Source organism: Balaenoptera borealis, assembly GCF_965194805.1.
Source record: "Balaenoptera borealis genome assembly, chromosome: 19".
Classification (NCBI taxonomy): domain Eukaryota; kingdom Metazoa; phylum Chordata; class Mammalia; order Artiodactyla; family Balaenopteridae; genus Balaenoptera; species Balaenoptera borealis.
The window spans coordinates 33,059,013-33,075,175 of NC_138878.1; the positions used below are offsets into that span (position 1 = coordinate 33,059,013).

The following is a 16,163-nucleotide window of genomic DNA, read 5'->3' on the forward strand; positions in this document are numbered from 1 at the left end:
TAAAAATAGAGTTACCATATGATTCAGCAATCCCACTCCTGGGCATATATCCAGACAAAACTATAATTCAAAAAGATGCATGCACCCCTATGTTCATAACAGCACTATTTACAACAGTCAAGACATGGAAACAACCTATATGTCCATCGACAGATGAATGGATAAAGAAGATGTGGTATACATATACAACAGAATACTACTCAGCATAAAAAAGAATGTAATAATGCTATTTGCAGCAAAATGGATGGACCTAGAGATTATCATACTAAGTGAAGTCAGAAAGAGAAAGACAAATACCATATGATAGCACTTATATGTAGAATCTAAAATATGACACAAATGAACTTATCTATGAAACAGAAATAGATGCACAGACATAGAGAACAGACTTATGGTTGTGGGGGGGAGGGGGGATGGGGGAAGGAAGGATTGGGAGTTTGGGATTAGCAGATGCAAACTATTATGTATAAGATGGATAAACAACAAGGTCCTGTTGTATAGCACAGGGAACGATATTCAATATCCTGTGATAAACCATAATGGAAAAGAATATGAAAAAGAATATGTGTATATGTATAACTGAATCACTTTGCTGTACAATGGAAATGAACACAACATTGTAGATCAACTATACTTCAATAAAATTTTTAAAAATTAATTCAATAGACAATTGCATCTAGAAGTGCATAGAATACTTTTTGACTTAAAGTTAGAAGAGTAACCAACTCAGTATAAAATCACAAATCTCAACCGATGTCCATGTGTGAACTGAAAAATCCATAAACAATCTGAACTCTGATGCAGAATAAAGGTATGTATGTTTAAAAATATGTCCACCAATTCTTTGCTATTCCTTTCTTCAAGATGTGGAACTTAATTCTCCTATTCCTGAGCATGGGTTGGACTTATTGGCTCACTTACAACAAATAGAACATGGCTGGAGTGATGGTGTGTTACTTCTGAAAATAGGTTATATTTATTTAATTTTTAAATTGTACTGAAGTATAGTTGATTGACAATGTGTTAATTTCTGCTGTACAGCAAAGCAATTCAGTTATACATATACATATTCTTTTTCACATTCTTGAAAATAGGTTATAATCAGCTCGGTGCTTTGTGACCACCTAGAGGGGTGGGATAGGGAGGGTGGGAGGGAGGGAGATGCAAGAGGGAAGAGATTTGGGGATATATGTATATGTATAGCTGATTCACTTGGTTATAAAGCAGAAACTAACACACCACTGTAAAGCAATTATACTCCAATAAAGATGTTTAAAAAAAAGAAAAGAAAAGAAAATAGGTTATAAAAGGCATCTCAGCTTTCTCCTCTCTCTCTTGGAATATTGACTCTGGGGAAAGCCAGTTGCTGAGTCATGAGGACTGAGGCTTCCTGCCAATAGCCAAATGAATGGGCCACCTTGGAAGAAACCCTCCAGCCCAGTCAAGCCTTCAGCTGACTGCAGCCCTGGACAACATCATTACTGCAACCTTGCGAGACCCTGAGGCAGAACCACCCAGCTAAGCTGCTCCTGAATTCCTGATCCACAGAAATTGTGAGATAATAAAGTTTCTTATTTTAAGCTATTAAATTTGGGGTAATTTGTTACACAGGAGATAACTAATGCAGTGCATTTATTTGAAGGGTCTATGATTTTCATTAGATTCTCAGCATAATTAATGACCCAGAAAAGGTTAGGAATTACTACTGTAAAATACGTACTAGATTTCTAAAAATCTTTGGTCCCCATCTTATAGTTTCTATGTGTTTATTTTTAATAAAAGTTTGGGATTAGGTCCAACAAATGAGGAGATTCAATTTTCCAAACCACTGGAAGGTTCAAAAGAATGTTTAAAAGTGCTATCCCAAGAACAGGCCTAGAGATGCAAACCATTATATATTGAATGGATAAACAACAAGGTCCTACTGTATAGCACAGGGAACTATATTCAGTATCCTGTGATAAACCATAATGGAAAAGAATATGAAAAAGAATGTATATATATGTATAACTGAATCACTTTGCTGTACAGCAGCAATTAACACAACATTGTAAATCAACTATACTTCAATTAAAAAAAAAAAAGAACAGGCCTAGAAAAGCAAATTCACCCCAACCTATCAAGCTAAGATCTAACAGACTCTCCAGTGGAAATGAAGTGATTTTTCACGTTCAAGAAGAAAGGTTTACCCTAAGACCTAATCACGATTCTGACATGACAATACATTCCTGAATTACTGGTAAAGAAAAAAGCCAAGCTGCAGAACATTCTGTGCCTATTGTAGAAAAAATATATTCGTGTATGTCTAGATGGATGTGCCCAGAAAGTTCTAGAAGGATACCTATCAACCAGGGTTTTTAGGTTGCACGCAGCAGAAACTGAGCATGGCTATCAAAAAATAAAGTTTATTATAAAGTTCTAGGGTAGCTCACAAAACTGATGAGAGGGAGGGAGAATCAGTTTCTGTAAATGGGCAGGAAATGCAGGCACAGGGCACGAGGGACCTGGTGCAGCCATAGGAACGGCCTAGTAAGAAACTGCTGCCCAAAAGAGGATACCATTGTGACCACAGGCCTCTTGCTCCTGCCGCAAATATCTCACAAACACTTGACTTGGTGTTGGCTCCGTAGCAGTCCAAGTCCTGGGGCAGAATCATCCAAAGGACCAAGAATTACTTTGGCAGCAGACAATCTATCAGTTTCACAGTCCACTTATAATAGAAATAAATACTTAGAAATAAATCTAAGCATACCATGAGGTACCACCTCACACCGGTCAGAATGGCCATCATTTAAAAATCTACAAATGCTGGCGAGGGGGTGGAGAAAAGGGAACTCTCCCTTTCTCACTGTTGATGGGAATGTAAATTGGTGCAGCCACCATAGAAAAACAGTATGGAGGTTCCTCCAAAAGCTAAAAATAGAGTTGCCGTATGATCCAGCAATCCCACTCCTGGGTATATAATATCCAGACAAAACTAGAATTCAAAAACTATAATTCAAAAAGATACATACACCCCTATGTTCATAGCAGCACAATAGCCAAGACATGAAACAACCTAAGTGCCCATCGAAAGATGAATGGATAAAGAAAATGTGGTACATATATACAATGGAATATTACTCAGCCATAAAAAGGACTGAAATAATGCCATTTGCAGCAACATGGATGGACCTAGAGATTATCATACTAAGTGAAGTATGTCAGAAAGAGAAAGACAAATACCATATGATATCACTTATATGTGGAATTCTAAAATATGACACAAATGGAGTTATCTATGAAACAGAAACAGACTCACAGACATAGAGAACAGATTTGTGGTTGCCAAGGGGGAGGAGTGGTAGGGGTGGGAAGGACTGGGAGTTTGGGATTAGCAGACGCAAACTATTATATATAGAATGAGTAAACAACAAGGTTCTACTGTACAGCACAGGGAACTGTATTCAATATCTTGTGATAAACCCTAATGGAAAAGAATATGAAAAAGAATGTATCTATGTATAACCAAATTACCTTGTTGTATAGCAGAAATTAACACAACATTGTAAATCAACTACACGTCAATAAAATAAAGTTTTAAAAAAGAAATAAATCTAAGCAGTAACAAGACAGAGACGATGACAGATTTTATTTTGAAGGGGACAGAATATATGGACTAACCATATACTATAAATCCATATTTTATAAAAATAAAATGGCAAGGAAAGGAAGGAAGTGTTCTGCTCCTAAAAGCGGATGTTTTAAACTAGTATAATACAAGTTTACCATTGCTGAAAACAGTGTTTTTGGATATGGAGAAGAGAGTGCTAAAATTGCTCATGTCCTATATATCAGTTAAATTAGGCATACCTTACAATTCACAGATAACGGCGTTTTTTACAAATTTGCTTGCTCTGTGTTTGTGTCACATTTTGGTAATTCTCACAATATTTCAAAATTTTTATTATTGTTATATTTGTTACAGTGATCTGTGATCAAAGATCTTTGATGTTTACTATTGTAATTGTTTTGGGGCACCACAAACTGCACCTAGATAAGATGAGGAACTTAATAAATTTTGTGTGTGTTCTGACTGCTCTACCAACGGGCTGTTCCGTTACTCTCCCTCTACTGGGCCTCCCTATTCCCTGAGACAAAAAGATATTGAAATTAGGCCAATTAATAGGCCTAACTGGTCTGTAAGTGTTCAAGCGAAAGGGAGAGTCGCATGTCTCTCACTTTAAATCAAAAGCTAGAAACAATTAAGCTCACTGAGGAAGGCATGTGAAAGCCTAGATCAGCCAAAAGCCCGGTCTCTTGCACCAAACGGTTAGCCAAGTTGTGAATGCAAAGGAAAAGTGCTTGAAGGAAATTAAAAGTTCTACTCCAGTGAACACAGGAATGATAAGAAAGTGAAACAGCCTTTTAGCTGAAATGGTTTTAGTGGTCTGGATAGAAGATCAAACCACCCACAACATTCCCTTAAACCCAAACCTAATCCAGAGCAAGGCCCTGACTCTCTTTAATTCTATGAAGGCTGAGAGAGGTGAGAAGCTGCAGAAGAAAGTTTGAAGGTAGCATAGGTTGGTTCATGAGGTTTAAGGAAAGAAGCCATCCCCATAACATAAAAGTGCAAGGTGAAGCAGCATGTGCTGATGTAGAATCTGCAGCAAGTTATCCAGAAGATCTAGCTAAGATAGTTAATGAGGTGGCTACACTAAACAGCAGATTTTCATTGTAGATGAAACAGCCTTATACTGGAAGGAGATGCCGTCTAGGACTTATAGCTAGAGAGGTTATGTCAATGCCTGGCTTCAAAGCTTCAAAGGACAGGCTGACTCTCTCGTCAGGGGCTAATGCAGCTGGTGACTTTTTAAGTTGAACACAATACTCCTTTACCATTCCAAAAATCCTAGGACCCTTAAAAATTATGCTAAATATACTCTACCTGTGCTCTATAAATGAAACAGTAAAGTCTGGATGACAGCACATCTGTTTACAACGTGGTTTACTGAATAGTTTAAACTCACTGTTGAGACCTACTGCTCAGAAAAAAAAAAGATGCCTTTCAAAATATTAATGCTCATTGACAATGTACCTGGTCACCCAAGAGCCCTGATGGAGATGTACAATGAGATTAATGTTTTCATGCCTGCTAACTCAGCATCCATTCTGCAGCCCATGGATAAAGGAGTAATTTCCACTTTCAAGTCTTATTTCAGAAATACATTTTGTAAGGCTATAGCTGCCATAGTCAGCAATTCCTCTGATGGACCTGGGCAAAATAAACTGAAAACCTTGTGGAAAGGACTCACCATTCTAGATGCCATTAAAAATATTCATGATTCATGGGAAGAGGTAAAAATATCAATATTAACAGGAGTTTGGAAGAAGTTGACTCCAACTCTAATGGATGACTTTGAGGAGTTCAGGATTTCAGTGAACGAAGTTAGTGCCGATGTGGTGGAAACAGCATGAGAACTAGAATCAGAAGTGGAGTCCGAAGATGTGACTGAATTGCTGCAATCTCATTATAAAACTTTAATGGATGAGGAGTTACTTCTTATGGATGAGCAAAAACTTAGTTGATAAGGAAGCAGTAGGGTTTGAGAGGATTGACTCTAATTTTGAAAGAAGTGGATAAAATGCTATCAAAAGTTTTGCATGCTACAAAGAACTTGTTTGCAAAAGGAGGCGTCAAGAGATGCTTCATTGGTGACTTAAAAAATTGCCACAGCGCCCCCAGCCTTCAGCAACCACCACCCGGGTCAGTCAGCAGCATCAACATCCAGGCAAGAGCCTCCACCAGCAGGCTCACTGAAGGCTCAGATGATGGGTAGCATTTTTTAACAAAGTATTTTAAAATTAAGGTATGTAGTGGCGCAGTGGTTAAGAATCCGCCTGCCAATGCAGGGGAAATGGGTTCAATCCCTGGTCCAGGAAGATCCCACATGCCGTGGAGCAACTAAGCCCATGCGCCACAACTACTGAGCCTGTGCTCTAGAGCCCACGAGCCACAACTACTGAGCCCACGCGCCACAACTACTGAAGCCCGCGTGCTCTAGGGCCCGCGTGCCGCACCTACTGAGCCCGCGTGCTGCAACTACTGAAGCCCGTGCGCCTAGAGCCTGTGCTCCGCAACAAGAGAAGCCACTGCAGTGAGAAGCCCACGCACCCCAACGGAGAGTAGCCCCCGCTCGCCACAACTAGAGAAAGCCCGCGCGCAGCAACGAAGACCCAACGCAGCCAAAAAGGAAAAAGTATGTACATTATTATTTTTATTTTTTTAAAAAGTTTTAAATTAATTATTTATTTTTGGCTGCGTTGGGTCTTCGTTTCTGTGTGTGGGCTTTCTCTAGCTACGGCAAGCGGGGGCCACTCTTCCTCGCAGTGTGTGGGCCTCTCACTATCGCGGCCTCTCTTGTTGCGGAGCACAGGCTCCAGACGCGCAGGCTCAGTAGTTGTGGCTCACGGGCCTAGTTGCTCCGCGGCATGTGGGATCTTCCCAGACCAGGGCTCGAACCCGTGTCCCCTGCATTGGCAGGCAGATTCTCAACCACTGCGCCACCAAGGAAGCCTCCCATTATTTTTTAAACATAATGCTATTGCACACTTATGCACTGGGAAATCAAAAAATTGGTGACTCACTTTATTACAATATTTGCTTTGATGCGGTTGTCTGGACCCATATCGGCAATATCTCCAAGGTCTGCCTGTACAATCAAGTATTGGTCCATGCAATTTCAAAAAGGCAGGAAGCAAGCCTACAACAGAACTGGCTGAACAGGACCGCTGAAGAGATAAGAACTTTCCCTATCTTGATTACTCAAAGGTATTTCTTTGAAAGACTAGATAGATAAAGGCAAAAGATAAAACTACAGATAAAGAAATGTAATTAAATGACTAATATTTCAAAATCAATTCTATTTTAAAATGTTTCCATCTTAAAGGCAAAAAGAAAAAGAGAGAAGTAAAGCAGTGATTTTTATTTCCTTGGATAAACATGCCATGGCTGGTTGGACACTTAAAAACATTTTCTAGAACAAAGGCTCTCACATGAGCTTATACTTCAACTCTTAAAACAGTATATATTCTTAATGGACTATTCTGGATAATTTGCAAATAACTATTTTAAAGCAGACTTTTTTTTCCTACATAAAAAACTAGTTTCTATTTTACTGTGCCATGAATAATATTCATATGCTTGCTGAGCTATTAGGTAAACAGCCGTAGAGTATATTTAATCTTTTCCTATCTTTATTGTTGTTCTGAGTAGCAAAATTAAATGGTAGCAGTGCAGACTCTTAATGCCTCAGAGCCTAAAAAACTGGGGGGATGGCACATTTCCAATGTAATAACTCACGTTCTACTGTTCCATAGGGTGATTCTGCATTCAACAACTGCAACAAGCTTGCTTAATAAGACAGAAAATCACTAACATTTATTTGTTCGACAAATATTTATCGAGAGCCTACTATGTACTAGGCCCTGTGCTAGATATTTTGCATAATGTTTATAGGTTGGAAAGTGTGGGAAAGATGACAAAATTGGAAATTTTATCCTCCTTGAAAATGAATATATGCTATAAACATTTGAAGCAGGGAGAACTCTAAAACTTTTCTTCATTGGAAGAATTTGTCTCTCAAAACCACAATGAGCTATCACTTCACACCTCCTACAATGGCTATTTTCAAAAAGACAAGAGATATGCGTTGGTGAGGATGTGGAGAAAAGGGAACGCTTGTGCAATATTGGTGGGAAAGTAAATTGGTGTAGCCACTATGAACACAGTAAGGAGATTCCTCAGAAAATTCAAAACAGAACCACCATATGATACAGCAATTCCACCTCTGGGTATAGATCTGAAGGAAATGAAATCACTGTCTCAAAAAGATATCTGCGGGACTTCCGTGGTGGCGCAGTGGTTAAGAATCCGCCTGCCAATGCAGGGGACACGGGTTCGAGCCCTGGTCCGGGAAGATCCCACATGCCGCGGAGCAACTAAGCCCTTGTACCACAACTACTGAGCCTGCGCTCTAGAGCCCGCGAGCCACAACTACTGAAGCCCGCGCACCTACAGCCCGTGCTCCACAACAAGAGAAGCCACCACAATGAGAAGCCTGCACACCGCAACCAAGAGTAGCCCCCGCTCGCCGCAACTGGAGAAAGCCCCCAGGCATCAACGAAGACCCAACGCAGCCAAAAATAAATAAATAAATAAACAAATTTATTTAAAAAAAGATATCTGCACCATTTGTTCATTGCAGCATCATTCACAGTAGCCAAGACATGGAAACAACCTAAACGCCCATCAGTGGATGTATGGATAAAGAAAATGTAGTGTATATACACAATGGGATAGTATTCAGCTATAAATACGAAGGAAATCCTGCCATTTGTGACAACGTGGGTAGACCTTGAGGACATTATGCTAAGTGAAATATACCAGAGAAAAACAAATACTGTATGATCTCACTTATATGTGGAATCTAAAAAAACACCCCAAAACCAAACAACTGAACTCATAGAATAGATTGTTAGTCGCCCGAGGTGGGTGGTGGGGGGTAAGCAAAATGGGTGAAGGTGGTCAAAAGGTACAGACTTCCAATTATAAGTGACTGGGCATGTCATGTACAGCACGGGGACTACAGTTAACAATACCGTATTGCACATTTGAAAGTTGCTGAGAGAGTCGATGCAAAAGCTTCTTATCACAAGGAAGAAAAATGTAACTATGTGAGGTGATGAACGTTAACTAAAGTTAAGTCCTATGCTGGGTATTGGGCCTTTTAACAGGTCAACTGAGATCTACAGTGGGTAAATTCTCAAATCTCCAACAACTCCTCTGATCAGGCAAATGGACAGACAACAGACCTGGTCCAGGGGCCCCACTCCGACAATGATGTGCACTGAAACTCCCTCCCTTTGCTCCACCTGCCACCGTACTACTTCAAGGACATTGATAGTAATACTGGAGATTCTTGCTATAAAGTCTTGTTTTTAATAGCACACATATATTCAAAGCAAGATCCATTAGCAAGCAAACACGCAGTAATAGGATTATCTGATATTTTAAAAAAGATTTTCCAAGACACAAAGCTTTCAATTAAAAAGTTATTTATTAAAAAACATATTCTTCCAATCCTGATTCCACATCAAATTAAATAAGGAGTGATGTTCCAAGGCAGTATCCGATCAGATCCTTTTGTACAGAGGACGACGATGACCTCATGAGCTCATTAGCTAGTAGTACAGTCTGCTCAATAGTGGTGTATGACTCCAACTCACTCCCCTCTTCACAAAAGGTAAGCATAATTGATATACTTCATACCAAAAAAAATTTATAAAGCTTGTCTTCATATTTCAGTTAAAGATTCAGCTAATATAAAATGATAATGGCTTAAAAGAGCATCCAAGCAATGCTTTGGATTTTCCTCTTTTGCAAAATTCAAGGAAAACATGATTGTTTGGAAGTGTCTTCACTGCTCATGAAGAAGCACCTGAGATTTCCTTGTGTTTCCACTCTTCGTGTTTCCAGTGATTAAAACATGCTGGAAACATTTCTGAGAGCACCAGAAATGCCACACAGATCCCAGAGCTTTAAAGAGTTTCTAACAGGTTCTGGAGTTTTTATGAACTTCAAATTAGTGTACACGCATTAAAAAATGACTTTCAGGAACACACACACTGAAAGGAAACCCTCTAGTATTCCTCAGCTTTGAACGCTTTGAGGCGAGGACTGGTCTCTTTCAAGTAGTCAGTCTTTTCTCAACAGTTTCTTGATAAGCGACAAACCTTCTCAAGTTCATCTTCACGTTGTCGAGAACACACAGCTGATCTGGACTGTATTTAGCTCTCCCTTCTTTCCGTATCTGCCAAAAAAATATCATATGTGATTTGGTATATATCACTAATTCCTTTAAATAAGAAAGCATTTAATTTGCAGTGTATTTATTTTTAGAACAAACAGCAGTCAGATTTTGGTGAAACATTTTCACTTCCAAGGTGATGGAACACAGTACGTTAGCCATAATAAACATAAATTAAGATTGTGCACCTTTTAAATGATAGTTTCAAGAACAACTGAATTGTAGACTTTAAAAGAATGAGTTGTATGGTATGTGAACTATACCTCACCTCTAATCCAGAGCCATGGTTCTCAAATTTTAGCATCTGGAAGGCTTGTTAAAAACAGACTCGTGGGCCTATCCACACGGTTTCTGATTTTCAGTAGGTCTGGAGCTGGGCCTGAGAATTTGCATTTGTAACAAGTTACCAGGTGATGCTGGCGCTGCGGATACAGGGTACTTTTGAGGATAGCTGCTCTAAAGAAGTTTTTTTGGTAAAATGCATTGTATTGTGTTTAGATGCAATTTGGTGCTAAATATATACCAAACAGCCTTTAATGCAACTGTGGCTTCATTCACAAAGGAGCTTCATATAAAAAACTACATGCTGCCATTCTGGCTAACAGAGAAATTTCATCAGGGCTTTATAGCTTTGAGAAAAGAAAAACAATTAAATATCACCATCACTGCAATGCATATTAAGTAGGAAAATCAATCAGAACAATGGGCATTCCAGAGGTTAGGGGTTACTTTCCTAGTTCACAGTTTACATCACTGCTCTCTAAGCATTTGCTTCTACAGAGTTTGATGACTCAACTGCATCTGCTTTCCTTGCAGCTGCAGGGAAAGGGGATATTTTCTCCTTACCATGCAGACTGCTTTTTCAGAAGTTTAAAGGGCCTGTGATCTTTAAGAACAATGTGGACACCCTCCATGTACTGGTATGGAAATGTCTCTAGGAGACAGTGTTAAGTAAAAGCACATAAAGTGCAGGAATGTGAATATATTATACTATCTTTTGGATAATAAAGGGGGAAAATACTAAGGTGCATTTGTCTTTGCTTAGAGAAACACCATTCAATTTGGTTACCCATGAGACAGGGAACAGGTGGGAATAAAACTTCTCATTGCTTAAAAAATAAACACTACGGGCTTCCCTGGTGGCGCAGTGGTTAAGAATCCGCCTGCCAATGCAGGGGACACGCATTCGAGCCCTGCTCTGGGAAGATTCCACATGCCGCGGAGCAACTAAGCCCGTGCGCCACAACTACTAAGCCTGCGCTCTAGAGCCCGTGAGCCACAACTACTGAGCCCGCGTGTCACAACTACTGAAGCCCGCACGCCTAGAGCCCGTGCTCCGCAACAAGAGAAGCCACCACAATGAGAAGCCTGCGCACTGCAACGAAGAGTAGCCCCCGCTCGCCACAACTAGAGAAAGCCCGCGCACAGCAACAAAGACCCAATACAGCCAAAAATAAATAAATTTTTAAAATATATAAATAAATAAACAGTAGGCCGTGGGGATCGGGGTGGGTAAAATGGGTGAAGGTGGTCAAAAGGTACACACTTCAGTTCCAGCTGACCCCTGAACAATGCAGTGGTTAGGGCGTCAACTCCCCACCCCTCAGTCAAAAATCTGGGTATAAGTTTACTGTTGGCCACGGATTCAACCAACTGCGGATCATGTAGTACTGTAGTATTTACCACTGAAGAAAATCTGTGTATTTAAGTGGATCTGCCCCGTGTTATTCAAGGATCAACTGTATAAGAGAAATAAGTCCTGGGGATGTAATGTATAGCAAGGTGATGACAGTTAACAACTCTGTACTATGTATCTGAAAGTTACTAAGAAAGTAGGTCTTAGAAGTTTTCATTACAAGAAAAAAAATTTGTAACTATGTGTGGTGATGAGTGTTAACTAAACTTATTGTGGTAATCATTTTGCAATATATACATATATCAAATCATTATGTTGTATACCTAAAACTAACACTATATGTCAATTATATCTCAAAACAAAACAAAACCCAGACAAACAAACAAAACTACAGGCTTAAACAAAGCATAATTAAGAGTAAACTGATCAACTTTTCCCCCTCAAGACTAAAGTCACCTACTGGTGAAGCTTAACTCAAAAAGTGTCAGCCACTATCACTACATTTTTAAATGTGGGATGCCAAAACATGAAAATGTTAAAAACAAACCAATTATTAATGTTCCTAAGCTAATACTGATGTAACTATGACACAGAATGTGCATGGCATGTGCTGCTATTTTTTTCTTCTGCAAAAGAAAACTATTTTTTATGCCTTAAAAAAAATTCAAAAAGTTTAAATTTCTAAACATACAATCACATCCACCTAAAAACTTATCACAGAGTTCTGGGCACAGGAACTGAATTCTGCCTTAGAAGCTTGTTAGAGAAAAGAAACACATATTGGAAAGCAACAAAAGTAAGCTACTTTTCCATTAAAGCCTCTATTCTCTTGACAAAGCTTTAAAAGCAAAAGTTTAATTTAAAATGTAAAACCAGAAAATACAAATATTTTTATTTCTCAAAATGAAATAGAGATTTAGATAAGAGCAGAATTGATAAACTTAAATTTGTGGACATGGGATCAAACGCTGTTTTTAAAATTTCTGGTTGCCTTCCCCCAACCACTAAAACAGTTTTTGAACATTATTTTTTTGACTCAAAGTTAGCTTTGATGCTTCTGATGAATCAATCAATCAATCAACCAATAAAAGGGCAAATGAAGGTAGCTACGTTCTCCATTACAGGCCAGCTTGGAGTTTGTTTGCCTTTTTTTCAGAGCACCAAAGGGAAATATTCGTAACAATGAAATCAGCCTATAATGCATTACATGATATAAAATAAATTTAACATGTCTATGAAAGTGCTTTGCAGGCCAGACTGTAGTGCTTACACATAAGCATTGTTAACATTTCTAAACCGCTGCAGAAAGAGGAACGTGTTGACACCATTTTGGCTCACGTCACAGTGATTCAACAGAAAGGGAGACTGAGCCCTGACTCAGCCAACAAGCGTTTACACAGAACTGGGGACGAAGTGCTATCTGAATCACTGAGATTGCACGGAGGGAACCACACACACCCTCCTCCCACAGAATGCTGAGACTTCAGCATTTCTAAATAAAATGCTACATACCTTCATTTTGAAGACTGGCTGGAATTCTTTCAGAGCAGATAACAATTTAATTTGAACTGAGGCCCTTTCAGCTTCTTTACCATCTGCAAAAACATCAAAGAGGGCATCCAAAGCCTCTCCTGCTACTACAAGGGAGGGATCTTTGGTGGCAACCTCAAGCAGAAAGCACCCGATGGTCTGGAGACAACAAAACACAGTTATCCAATATCCTAAGTCAGCTTTCGAAATAAGTACTAACTCTAAATATGACAACAATTCATGCATAAAATTTTACATAAAAATGCTAGGGAGGGACTTTCCTGGCGGTCCAGTGGTTAAGACTCTGTACTTCCACTGCAGGGGGCGTGGGTTCGATCCCTGGTTGAGGAACTAAGATCCCACAAGCCGTGAGGTGTGGCCAAAAAATAAATAAATAAATGCTAGGGAAAAATTAAAATTTTAAAAAGATCAAAGGCAACATATATTTATAAAAATACCAAGTATAACATAAGCAAGATAAATTTAAAATCTTAGAGTTTATATTCCTAAATAAAATGAATTAAGATCCATAAATTATATATGAAAGACAGATATTGGAAGTTATTAAAATTTCCCTTCTATCACCATCAAAAAGGCTATTCCCATGGTGTCAAAATGCATATAAATATTATCTGTAACAAAAACTCCGCTTTTTAAAATACATGAAAAACACTCTAAGACAATTAAAAAAATAAAGAGCACATAATCTCATTTTGCTTCACTGTGATGATTTTTAACATCTACCCATTTTTTTCACAATTAGCTAGCTAATGAACAGTTCCCTGGTGGCACAGTGGTTAAGAATCTGCCTGCCAATGCAGAGGACACGGGTTCGAGCCCTGGTCCGGGAAGATCCCACATGCCGCAGAGCAACTAAGCCCGTGCGCCACAGCTACTGAGCTACTGAGCCTGCGCTCTAGAGCCCACAAGCCACAACTACTGAAGCCCGCGCGCCTAGAGCCCCGTGCTCCGCAACGAGAAGCCACCGCAATGAGAAGCCTGCGCACTGCAACAAAGAGTAGCCCCCGCTCACCGCAACCAGAGAAAAGCCCGCGCACAGCAACTAAGACCCAACGCAGCCAAAAATAAAATAAATAAAATAAAATAAAATAAGTTTAAGAAATGCTGAGTCCAAACTCCAGCTCTACCATAAATAACGGGGTGACTCTGGGACAGTCCGTTACCCACTCTGGGCCTCAATTTTCTCATCTGAATATAAGTGGTCTAGATAACCTCTAGGATAGCATTTACATTTAATACCTTATCATATAACATGAAATATACAGCATCACCTATGAAGTAGTTTTACTGAAAAGATTAATCTGAATCTAACCCAGCTTTCAGACCTAACTTCCATCTTGCAGGAGATTCAGAGGATAAAGGAACAAACTTAACACCACAAGGAAGCAATCAGACAAATCCAGAAGGCTGAACATTATGAGCCAACCAACCCAGGAGCTGAGGGAAAAACAGGTGTTGGGACGTGGTGCTAGAAGGCGCACAGCTCTAGATGAAGAGAGGCTTAGAAGACCCCAAAACAAGCACAACATGTAGACTTTACCTTAGATCCTGGTTTAAACAAACTATCCACAAAGAGATATTTTTGGAACAACTGGAAAGTTCTGAATATGGACCAGGTATTAGACATATTAAGAAATAACTGTTGGGGCTTCCCTGGTGGCGCAGTGGTTGAGAGTCTGCCTGCTAATGCGGGGGGCACGGGTTCGAGCCCTGGTCTGGGAAGATCCCACATGCCACGGAGCGGCTGGGCCCGTGAGCCACAACTACTGAGCCTGCGCGTCTGGAGCCTGTGCCCCGCGACGGGAGGGGCCGCGATAGTGAAAGGCCCACGCACCGCGATGAAGAGCGGTCCCCGCACCGCGATGAAGAGTGGCCCCCACTTGCCTCAACTAGAGAAAGCCCTCGCATGAGCCGAAGACCCAACACAGCCAAAAATAAAATAAAATAAATAAATAAAGTAGTTATAAAAAAGAAAAGTGCTTTAAAAAAAAAAAAAAGAGGGTTTGTCTTATATATCCTCATATTAAAAAAAAAAAAAAAAAGAAATAACTGTTAATTGTGTACAGCATAATGGTGGTTATATAAGAGAGTGCCCCTCTTTTTAAGACATGCGTACTGAACCCACAGGGGTAAAATACCAGGATATCTTTACTTTAACACACTCAGCAGAGGACCTACTTGAAGTATATATGATAGAAAACTAGTAATTCTTAAATATGCTTGATGGCTATACAAAAATTTACTGTACTTTCTACTTTTCTTCATGCTTGAAAATGTGACTAAATAAAAATATTTAGAAATTTTATGTTATGCCTGAGAAAAACTCGCTGTACCCCTAAAGTGGACCTTGGACCTTACGGTCTGAAGGGGTGGGAAGTGACTATACCTACACATGCTCATCAGTACATGTGTACACGTACAGAGCCACACAGCCATGCTCTCTCACTCGGTGTCTATATATCAAAATCCCTGGAATGACACAGAAGAGATGGGTAACAGCGGCTGCCTCTCTACAGTGGAACTGGGGGACCGGGTGTTTAGGAGTGGAGATGTGTCTTTGCACTATAGATTCTTTTCTACTTTCCTAAATGTTTTGCTATGTGCATGTATCACCGTTTCAAAATAAGCTTCTAAAAAAATACCAGTCACACTGTTAAGCTCTTAGCAAGTTAAGAAATACTTTATAATAATCAGTTTATAATCCATTGTCAGCAATCTACACTTCAGCAATTATGATTAGCACAACAAAGGATAATTTTACTATTACTGTTCTTTTAGTTACTAGGCTGTATCTCTGGCAGTGCAGTTCCTAAGCAACTTGTTGAGATAAAGTGCTGGAAGCAAACAAGCTGAGTGAGTTCCTAGTGTGCTGGCACTACCAGAGTTGCTGCTTAAAATTTATGAGAGGTCTTAGGACGAACTGGGTGGCTTTGTGCAGAATGCACTACAGCCTGGTGTGCTGAGGAAACTGTCTGGACTGTTCCTTCGTCAGTAGGAGAATACAACGTGTACACATTTAATGCAACAGCAAAGGCAGAGGCATCTCTAACAACTTGGAACCTTGGCCTTCCACTGAAGGCAAATTTATTTTTGATAAAGTATCTCTGGAGTAAAGTTAAATGGCA

General features: G+C 39.6%; 1 protein-coding gene and 1 long non-coding RNA gene across 8 annotated transcripts in view; one reads left to right on the forward strand and one right to left on the reverse strand.

The window, feature by feature from the left end:
• The window catches only part of LOC309616285, a 409,627-nt gene that overhangs the window by 287,153 nt on the left and 106,311 nt on the right, over positions 1 to 16,163 (forward strand). The gene's annotated exons all lie outside the window — the stretch shown is intronic.
• HEATR3 (HEAT repeat containing 3) overlaps positions 9,083 to 16,163 on the reverse strand; it is a 35,700-nt gene continuing 28,619 nt past the window's right edge. For 5 of the 7 annotated variants that reach the window (XM_082366661.1, XM_082366659.1, XM_082366657.1 and 2 more), the window contains 2 exons: positions 13,000 to 13,176; positions 9,083 to 9,854 (listed from right to left, as the gene is read on the reverse strand). In XM_082366661.1, coding sequence (XP_082222787.1) covers positions 9,732 to 9,854; positions 13,000 to 13,176 — 300 coding nt within the window. In that variant the 3' untranslated portion in view covers positions 9,083 to 9,731. The remainder of the gene's footprint in view (positions 9,855 to 12,999; positions 13,177 to 16,163) is intronic. The other 2 variants (XM_082366662.1, XM_082366660.1) reach the window with 1 other exon arrangement.